This window comes from Neomonachus schauinslandi, chromosome 8, assembly GCF_002201575.2.
Source record: "Neomonachus schauinslandi chromosome 8, ASM220157v2, whole genome shotgun sequence".
Lineage (NCBI taxonomy): Eukaryota > Metazoa > Chordata > Mammalia > Carnivora > Phocidae > Neomonachus > Neomonachus schauinslandi.
The window spans coordinates 12,172,238-12,181,875 of NC_058410.1; the positions used below are offsets into that span (position 1 = coordinate 12,172,238).

At 40.8% G+C, this 9,638-nt stretch overlaps 1 protein-coding gene across 2 annotated transcripts in view; it reads left to right on the forward strand.

Annotated features, from left to right (window-relative positions):
* The first annotated feature begins 6,654 nt into the window (after window positions 1-6,654).
* The window catches only part of TFB1M (transcription factor B1, mitochondrial), a 66,645-nt gene continuing 63,661 nt past the window's right edge, over window positions 6,655-9,638 (forward strand). Inside the window, exon 1 of one of the 2 annotated variants that reach the window (XM_021693475.2) lies at window positions 6,655-6,852. In XM_021693475.2, the coding sequence (XP_021549150.1) occupies window positions 6,720-6,852 (133 nt within the window). In that variant the 5' untranslated portion in view covers window positions 6,655-6,719. The remainder of the gene's footprint in view (window positions 6,853-9,638) is intronic. The other variant, XM_021693476.2, reaches the window with a different exon arrangement.

The window sequence follows — 9,638 nt, forward strand, 5'->3', positions numbered from 1 at the left end:
CGAGCAATTGGATTTTTATCTTAAATGCAATTGGCGGCCCCTGAAGGCTTGAATGCAGATGACTGAGTGATCCAATTTACATTTTTAAGATCATTTTGCTGCTGAATAGAAATAGATTGTAGCGCAAGAAGATGGAGGCTGTTGCAGGAATGTATGTGAAAAATGTTGACATCACAAATGGAGAGTGGAAGTCAGGTGTGAGATCTGTTTCAGGTATCGATGATGGTGGTGGGATATGGTGTTGAGGGGAGGGAGAGAGAGACTGAGGTTTCTAGAATTACTGTATGGCAAAGTTGACGGAGAGACAATGTTTCATGGAGAAAAGCAAGCATTCTATTAGAACGTATCATGTTTGAGATATCCGAGACCTCCCAGTGGCACATAGAGCAGGCAGTTATAGATGTAGGATTGGAGCTGGAAATATATTTGAGAAGCATCAGTATAGAAATGGCATTAAATCCACGAAAATTACTGAGATCATCTAGGAAGAAGCAGGAGAGAGAGAAAAAAGATCTTGCACTGAGCCCTGAGAAATCCTATACTTGAGAGTTTGGGTAGAAGAGAAGTCAGCATATGAGAAAGAGAAAAACACAGGCTGTGGTAGAAGTTGAGAGAACAGAGTACTCCAAAGAGAGGTTAACTGCCAGCCATCGCGAGAGTCCACATAACACAAAGTTGAAGTGTGTCTATGTTGCAGTCATATTGTCCAGGCTCTCTCAGTAAAGAGCTGGGTGAACTTGGACACTCAGCGTCTCTGTGCTCCAGGTGCCTCATTAGTAAAAGAGGACAATATGTTTAAAAAGTTAATATGGGCAAAGGTACCTAGAATTTGGTAGGCTATGTAATAAGCATTGCTAAATCTAGCTATTGTTGTTACACATTAAGTAAGGCGAGAATAGGTAAGTGTCCTTTGGATTTGGGAACATGGGGATCCTCGGGACTCTTGAGAACGGTCACTTTAGAAACAAGGATGGTGTGGACAGGAAATGAGGAAGTCAGAAGAGCAGGTATACCTGACTCTTTAGAGAAGTTTGGCTGTGAAGAGGGGCTGGAAATGGGGGCAGGAGCTGAAGAGGAGTTGGCTCAAATGGTGTATGATTAATCTCTTTAAGGCAGGAGACACATGTAAGCTATGATGACTGTTAGGAGCTACACATTCTCCTTTCTTCTCACCCTATGCTGTGTGGCTTCCTCTTCTTCCAGAGGCTCAAGTGGGAGGATTAACAATAGTTTTGCCTCTCCCTTCCTCCTGAGCATCCACTTTGATATCTGAAGCAGGGATTGCCCATCCAGACCCTTATCTTGGGTGAAAGGGGGAGGCTGCCAACTTAGCCTTCCGACCAGGACGTCTGCTTGGTCCTCGTTCCCAAACTGGAGAAACGTCATTATCACCGGAAAAGAATAAGAATGCTTGTTCTAGGTCATTTAACCCAATAGCTGAAACTCAGTCTGGGAATGATAGTTTGAATTGGAAGTGTAGAGAATAGTGAGGGAAGTATTAACTCGGGATGACTGAGGGAAGGGGAAGGCTAGCAGGGTAGAGGAATATGGTAAGTCCAATAGCAGTCTGAAGGCACCAGGCTCTAGGTGGGCCAAAAGGGACATGAGCGCATACCAACACCCTGCTCTGGCTCTCCGCCTCAAGGGTGAGCAAGCCTCCCCCATCCTTCCTCCTTTTGTTTTCACCTACCCCTTCTCCATTGGAGGAATAGGTAGCCAATGGCTGTGAATGAATTCCAACTCACTAACTTGTACAGAAAAAGGCAGATCATGGGCCAGGTGTGTGCACGGGGGCACTGCCTTTCTCCTGTGGCCTCGGCCTATACTCTGGTCTCTGAGGCTTGAGGTAGTGAGGGTCAAGGAGAGGTGACCTAGAACAGAGAAAGAAGGACTAGGTGTGGCCTTATTTAGTAGTCCACCCATAGTCCTTTGGCTGGGGAGGGATGGAGCTGTCACCAAGATGTCCAGGGAAGCCCACACCTGGTTGAACCCAGAGCCTCTCCATTCACAGAGCAGTTTGTTCCTGCATCAATTTTTAAATGCACACAAAAGACTTAAAAGCAAATGTGTTCATATTCATAGTTTTATTTATTGTTAAGCTTTTTTCCAGGTAAATGTTGAGGTTTAGACTAAAAAACTAGCAATATAAACGAGGGTAATTATTTTTACAATGCCTTTAGCATGTGCTGGTTTTTTTTTCTTCTTTCACAAAAAGGTTTTGCTTTATTGTGCAGGAAAAAAAGAAAAAAAAAAACCTACCCACAGCATTCTGAGTCATCTTGAGTCGAACAGAGTTGTCTGTCCTCATCACCTCATTAGGATACTTGACAATAATTCACAGATCTTTGTGGATAATCCGCAGGCTTTCAGATACTGCCTGGAATAGTGATAAACACTGTATTTTTTAAAATAGTGTAACTGTTACATGTTTCCCTCAGGCGATTAGCCTCTGTTGCCACAAGTTAACCTGCTTCTATCCCCAGAAAGTAACCATTTGGTCTGTCTGTTCAGAATTATCATGTATTTCCCTCTTCCCTCTAGGTAGGTCACTAGATTCCTTTGTGAACAGTGGGCATCAAACAGCCATTAAAAAAAAAAAAAACCTAAATATGTGCAAAATGCAGCTGTTAATATTTCTCAAGAGTATTGAGTCATATTGAGTCAGATTATGTGAAATTACGAAATACTATCAGAAAAGGGCACTTTACATACCATAAGAGTCATTTATAAAGTTCAATTTGGCAATTCCAAGCCACATTTAATTTCCTCTGAAAATTCCCACACGGCAGAAAGATATTGCTCTTTGTGGCTTTCAAGTCTATGTCAGGGAACTGTAAAATGACAACCTTTTGGAATTAGCACTTTTTCTATAAATAGACACTAAATCACTTTGCCAAATAAAGTCACATATGTATTTTCATTAAAATAAATACTAAAATAATAAGTAATTTTGCTATATAACCATCTATGAAAATTACAATTTTGTATTACAGTGCAGTATGAATCATTTGTAGTTCTTCATCTTCACTGATAGGTGGGGCTAGTAATTTCTGTATTAATTATAATATTTTAGCATGTTAAAATCTGTATCTAGATGAAGCAGATACTTCAAAGCTTCAAAACTGATGAAACTGCATACTTCTCTTTTAAGGGATAAAACTGTTTGCATTAATATATGAAATACACTACTAAAATACCCCCTGCTGATTTCATAGGCTTTGCAGGGAGTTATGCATAATTTTCTGAAAATTAAAGGAGTGAGGATCAGTATTTATGATGATAAAAATTAGATCTCAAGAACTATTAGAAACTTGGAAGATTCTTCTAAAATGGAATTTTAAAAATTCAGCTCAACAATTATTTAACATATGCCAGAGGTAAAAGAACAGAGTAGGACTCAGAAGATCAGAATTTGAGATTCAGCTGCACACTTACCAGCACCATAACAGGGCTTACCTGATACCTTTGTAAACCTATATCAGAGAATTGAAATGAGAATTAAGTGAAGTAACTTGGGAAACTTTGTAAGTAATAGGTTGTAACTTCACAAATGTTGGTTATTGATGTAGCATGGTATAAGACAGTAATTCTCCTATTCAGATTAAGGATAAATTCTCAGGAATCCACAAATTCTCCATGTAAATGTGTTTTTACACCTTTTAATTTTGTTTTTTTAATCTTGGTGCTATATCTTTTTTTTTTAATTTATTTATTTGAGAGAGAGAGAGAGAGAAAGCATATGAGCTGGAGGGGCAGGGGGAGAGGGAGAGAGACCCCTCACTGAGCACGGAGCCCCACGCTGGGCTCCATCTCAGGAATCTGAGATCAGGACCTGAGCCAAAACCCAAGACTTGGATACTTAACTGACTGAGCCACCCAGGCAACCTGATGATTGTTGGCGCTAATCTTTAAAAAAGTTCATGTAAGCACATTCTAGATCATCTGAATATCCTCCTTATAACTGCCACGCAACATATATATTCAGGATAGCACTAGCGCCAAGTAATTTAACTTCATTTGTTTCCAAGTTAATGAAAACAGATACAAGCAGACTTTAATAGGTAGCTTCCATGTTCCTCCAAGGGAAAGGCAGGGTACAATGGCAAAAATTCTGAGCAGATTTGGTGGTAATTTGGATCCAAAAAACTGATGAGAAAATCATTACATGGCACACTATAACTTTAGTAAGCTGAACTCTAAGAAAACAAAATCCTGCCAGTCTGCATTAAAAGCAGTGATTTAACACCTTGCATCATTTATATTGATTTTGTAGCTTTGCATATATTTACTGATTGTTTTAGTTAAATAGCCATAGGAAAACTGTAAACTTAAGCTTATACTCAGATTCATATTCCATTTATGTAAATAAGATCATAAAATTAACATACATTAGTTAACTCAAAAATAATTTAACTTGAGGGCTGTGGCCCATGAGATCAGAACTCAGAAAAAAAAAAAAAACTTTAGTTAAATCTTCTTTCTGTACTTTGCTATGTGATCCTGGGTAAGTCAAATTACCTCCTTCACCGTAAAATAACAATAACAATCTCGTTCACATAGAACACTATGAGGAGTAAATGAAATAATTAATATAACTGTGAATGAATGCCTTTCCCAGCTATAGTATGCTGTGGAATATAAGGACTCTGAATCAAGAGTTTAGGCTTTCAAACTACACTTCGATGCCACCTTGGGCAAATCACCTTACCTCTTTGAGAGTCACTTTCCAATTTTCTAAAGCTTGGAGCTATGTCAGATTATCTCACAGTTCCTTTTAATATAGCTATAACAGAAGGTGGTTGGGTTTTCCACTGAGATTCCAATGAAAATTTCATTCATTTGATTTCACTCATAACATATCCACAGCTAGTTGGTTTTCCATTAGCTTTATTTTAAACTTACTACTCTGAGAAATAAAAAATGTTATGATTCACTTGTGATCAAGGCAGCAATTTGCAAAAAGAACAGGGTCAGAAAAGCTAAATTCTCCTATACAGCAGAGATTTCAATCTTTCTTTGCTTTGTTCTTTCTCTGTTATAATAGACAGAATTCAGATTTGAGTCTTTGTACTTAGAGGTAACCATCCTAGGCAAGTCAAATGACCTCTCAACATTGACTGTACTGCTTAAAAAGCAGGCTCTGGACATAGACTTGTGGATTGAAATCCTCATTCCACTACTTACTAGCTATGCAGTCTAGGACAAATTGCTGAACCTCTCTAAGCCTTTATCTTTGTAACAGTTAATGAGATAACAGCTGTAAAGCACTCAACTGTGAAGCCTGGTACTTAGGGAAACGGCTCAATGAATGTTAGCTATTATTAGTATTATCATGTTCGTTTCCCTTCCTTTTCATCCTTACCTTTCCAGTTACTGCAAAAAGAGACTGCAATAATTGGGGCATGGAGGGGCAATAAGAAAACTTTGGGAAGGCAAACAAGAAGTGGCAAATAATACTGCAAAGGCAGGTGACTAGAAAGAGCAGCTACCATACATGTCCAGAAATTTAGACTGGATCTGGGTTCTACAATTTTCTAGCTTTGTGAATATCAATTAATTTATATCACCTCTCCTAAGTTTTTGTTTCCTCCGCTCTAACCTGAGACTAGGAATATTTATATCATAAAACTTTTTTAAAAAATTCGATATACGCGAAAACACTTCCTGAACTCTAAACAAGGCGGTTTTCCTCATTGACTGGATACGTTTAGAGGGGGAGCAGAAGAATTGGATTCTACTTCTGGCCTTCTCACTGCAAAGCTGTGCTCCTATCTTATAACCCCTCTGGCCGCGTTCATCCACTAGATCATTTCGGTAGTAACGGCCACCATTGATTACGGGCTTAACGTGTGCCATGCATTGCACTATGTTCTGAATCTGCACACCAGACGACTTCTCTCATTTAGTTCTTGAGATTTTAAGATAGATATGTCCAGGGCGCCTGGGTGGCTCAGTTGGTTAAGCGACTGCCTTCGGCTCAGGTCATGGTCCCAGGGTCCTGGGATCGAGTCCTACATCGGGCTCCCTGCTCAGCAGGAAGCCTGCTTCTCCCTCTCCCACTCCCCCTGCTTGTGTTCCTGCTCTCGCTGTCTCTGTCTCTGTCAAATAAATAAATAAAATCTTTTAAAAAAAAAGATAGATATGTCCATTTTACAGGTGAAAAACTAAGGAAGAAAGAAGTTAGAAACCTGCCATCCGGCACCTACAATGCTAACGTTCTAAAAACATCTACCATAAGAGTAAATCGTTAGCAACCAATAGCGTTGCCTCTATCATTAGCTTTCCCACAACTATCCAGAGAGGTATTAGGCACGTCTATCCGCCGGGAGAATTCACCCAAGGGTGTTGCTAGGCTCCTCGGTCCTCTGCTCCGCCCCTCCGCGTTCCTGTCCAGGCCCCGCCTCGCCCCGCCCCCCGGGGCCGCTCTGGCCACCGCCCACAGGAGAGACCCCGCCCTCCCCGCGCCTCCACACCCTGAGGGGCGCAAAGCAGCGCGTACCCAGCCTGCACTGCGCCTAGCGAGACGCAGCGCATGCGCTCTGGGTGCGCCCAGATTTCCTGTCTGTCCACTGCGCTTCCGGCGAGGTATATCCGACCAATAAGGTCGGCTCGGAGGTGGGCCTTAATGCTCCCCGCTCCCGCCCCCCTTTCCTTCCGTGGATGATTTAAGAGCAGCGCTAAGAGTCCGCGGTGAGGCTTGGACGGTTTCGCGGGGCTTTATGGCTGCTTCTGGGACGCTGAGCACTTTTCGTCTCCCGCCGTTGCCCACGATTCGAGAAATCATTAAGTTATTCAGGCTGCAAGCAGCGAAGCAGCTATCCCAGAATTTTCTCCTGGACTTGAAGCTGACAGGTGGCTGTCTTCTCAGTGCTCCCCCTCATCTCCGGGGACGTGGGCCGGGGGTTTCGCGCGGACCCTGTGGGCGGGTGTCTGGTGTCAGGCAGTGTGCAGCGGGCCATAGGTCAGGTCCTTCTACCGCTTTGTGCTGAAAGAACCCCGGAGCACCGCCCAGGAGACGCGTGGAATGAGTTGTTCGCCCGCAGAATGGCGTGCTCGCGGGCGTTTGCTGTGGGCGAGGGAAGGCAGGTTATGTAGACGTCGAGCAGACACTAGGGGAGGCAGGGAAAGGAGGCATCATGAAAGGCGGTTGTGGAAATTCGAATCTCGGTGTGTTAACACTATGAAAGCGTACTGCATGTGTGACTAGTTTTGTTTTCCATGCAATTTAAAGTTACCAGAATTTAAATTAGTGCGGGGAGTTTTTCAATAACATGTCGAAAAGAATCACTCCTGGGATTACGTTATTTAAACGTTTACTTGTTGTATCCAAAACCCTCGAGGCGCAAATATTCAGTAAATACATATCAGACAAGCTACTATGTGCTAGTACTGGAGATGCATTCGGGAGTGAACAAGGCCAAGCCTGTCGTCAGGGAGCTTACATTTTTAGTAAGTTTACATTTCCACCCTTTATTTTAAGTCACTTTTATGAGGTAAAATTTACGTGCAATAAAATGAACCAGTTAAAAGAGCACAGTTTGATGAGTTTTGACAGACATACGCATTCGCTTAACCGCTACCCCCATTTCTTGGTGATATTTTCTTCTAAAAGGTGAGGTTGCAAGAATAACATGTATTATAAGTATGTCCACTAATTTACTGTTGGAGTATTTACTGTATTTGAGGTTTTCATATTTAATTCCATTTTGGCCCCTCATGAGAAGCTGAAAAGATCAGTAAATCATACCCAAAAAGTTCATTTTCAGTTAAATGAAGTATAGTCCACAAACCATGAATAACATGTTTTATTTCTTGGATGTGGAGTCTTTATTCTGCTAGTAGAAATATGATTTTGGGTAAAATAGCTTAACTAAGCTTCAGTTTCTCATTTGTTAATTGGAGGAAAGCCCCTACTGCAAGAACTTTAAAGGGTTACCCACCTCTAAAATTCTTTAGTTCTAGTAGTAACTAGAATCAGCCTTGTCTGCAAGTCGTTAGTCACATTTTGCAGGTATAAAGCACCATTCTTAAGATGGAAAATATAGGTCTTTATATTTTTAATGTAGAAAAAAAGTCTTCGTTTACAGTATCATGTGTGCGCCTTTATTCACTCTCAGGAGTAAATTCGGGAACCCAAGGGAAGGGAGATTAAAGTATTTGTCTGAGGTGAGAAGCTCAGGTGGGAGCAGATGCTTCCTGAATTGACAGTGCCTTTTTGATATTCATTTGTATTTGAAATGTGCCTGAAAAGTTTGAGGGCAGAGCCCCTGACCTCTCAACTATACTAGCTCTCCATTTAGGAAAATGAGAATATTAAATTCATAATGCCTGTGCTTAAGGTATCAATTCTATTCCTTCTAAAAGGCATTGTTCTGGAGTGGAGGAAGGATTGCTTTAGAATTTACACCTGACCTGGAGTCCCTTCTCCATTTGCTTTCTAGATGACCTTGCACAAATCAAACAATAGACAAGGAAATTGAAAAGTTCAGAGAAGTTAAATTAGGATAGTAGTTTTTAATGTGTTGGAAGGATTGGAAGAATTGTGAGATGCAAGTGAGAAAGCATGTAAAGCACCTAAAACAAATGGTTGGTGAGCATATTACTAATTCCCTCCCAGCACCAGTTAAAAGACAAAACTATTTTAGGGTGGCTCAGTCGGTTTAGTGTCCCACTCTTGATTTCTGCTCAGGTCATGACCTTGGGGTGGTGAGATTGAGCCCAGCATGGGGCTCCACGCTCAGCGGGGAGTCTGCTTGAGATTCCTTCTCCCTCTGCCCCTCCCCCTCACTCTTTCTCTAAAATAAATCTTAAAAAAAAAAAGACAATTATTTTTGCCTTTAAGCCTACAAAAATGGTAGTATACATCTCTGAACACGGCAAAGAAGTGCTGGTATGTTTTCAGTGGCTAAATTTCCACTATCCCAGGAGGCCCAGTTACTTGGATTTTAGTATCTCAGTCAGTAAGACCAGCCCATTATATGTTTTTCCAGAAGTGATAATTGGTTGCAATGAATCCTCAGTAATCTTTTTCATGATTTCTTAAGCTCTGTTAACTTAGAGGTTGATTAATTTAAAATACTAGCTTTTCCATATCAATTTGCATATTTGCAAAGCTTTAAACACCTCCACTGATAAGTTTAACTTTTTCCTAAAAATGACCAAGAATCTAAATTTCTGCTAGTCCTATGAGTAGAGTAGGAAGGAACAAGTAGGTAAGAACTTGTTGCTGTGGCCTTATTGACCAACTAGATGTCTGTAGGTAAAAATGAGACTACCAGCACTATTTTGCTTTGGGATTTCAAACTAGCAGCACTGGAAATTCTGAATGTAAAACTAGTTTTACTTACTCAAATATTCAGTATTTGGCAACTATAGAGAGATGGTGCATGCTCACCTGGTCAGTTCTTAGGAATTGATTGATTGGTTTGGTGGAGGAACAGATAGAAAATACAGTATTAACTATATAATTGATTGGTTTGGTGGAGGAACAGATAGAAAATACAGTATTAACTATATTTAAGTTAGGAAGTTTGTCATGATAATCCTATTTTTGTTAAGGGACTGACGATACAGATAAACTGTTGTGGTAGAATAGGGAATAGCCACTATATATTGGTTTAGGTTAAGAGTTAAATAAT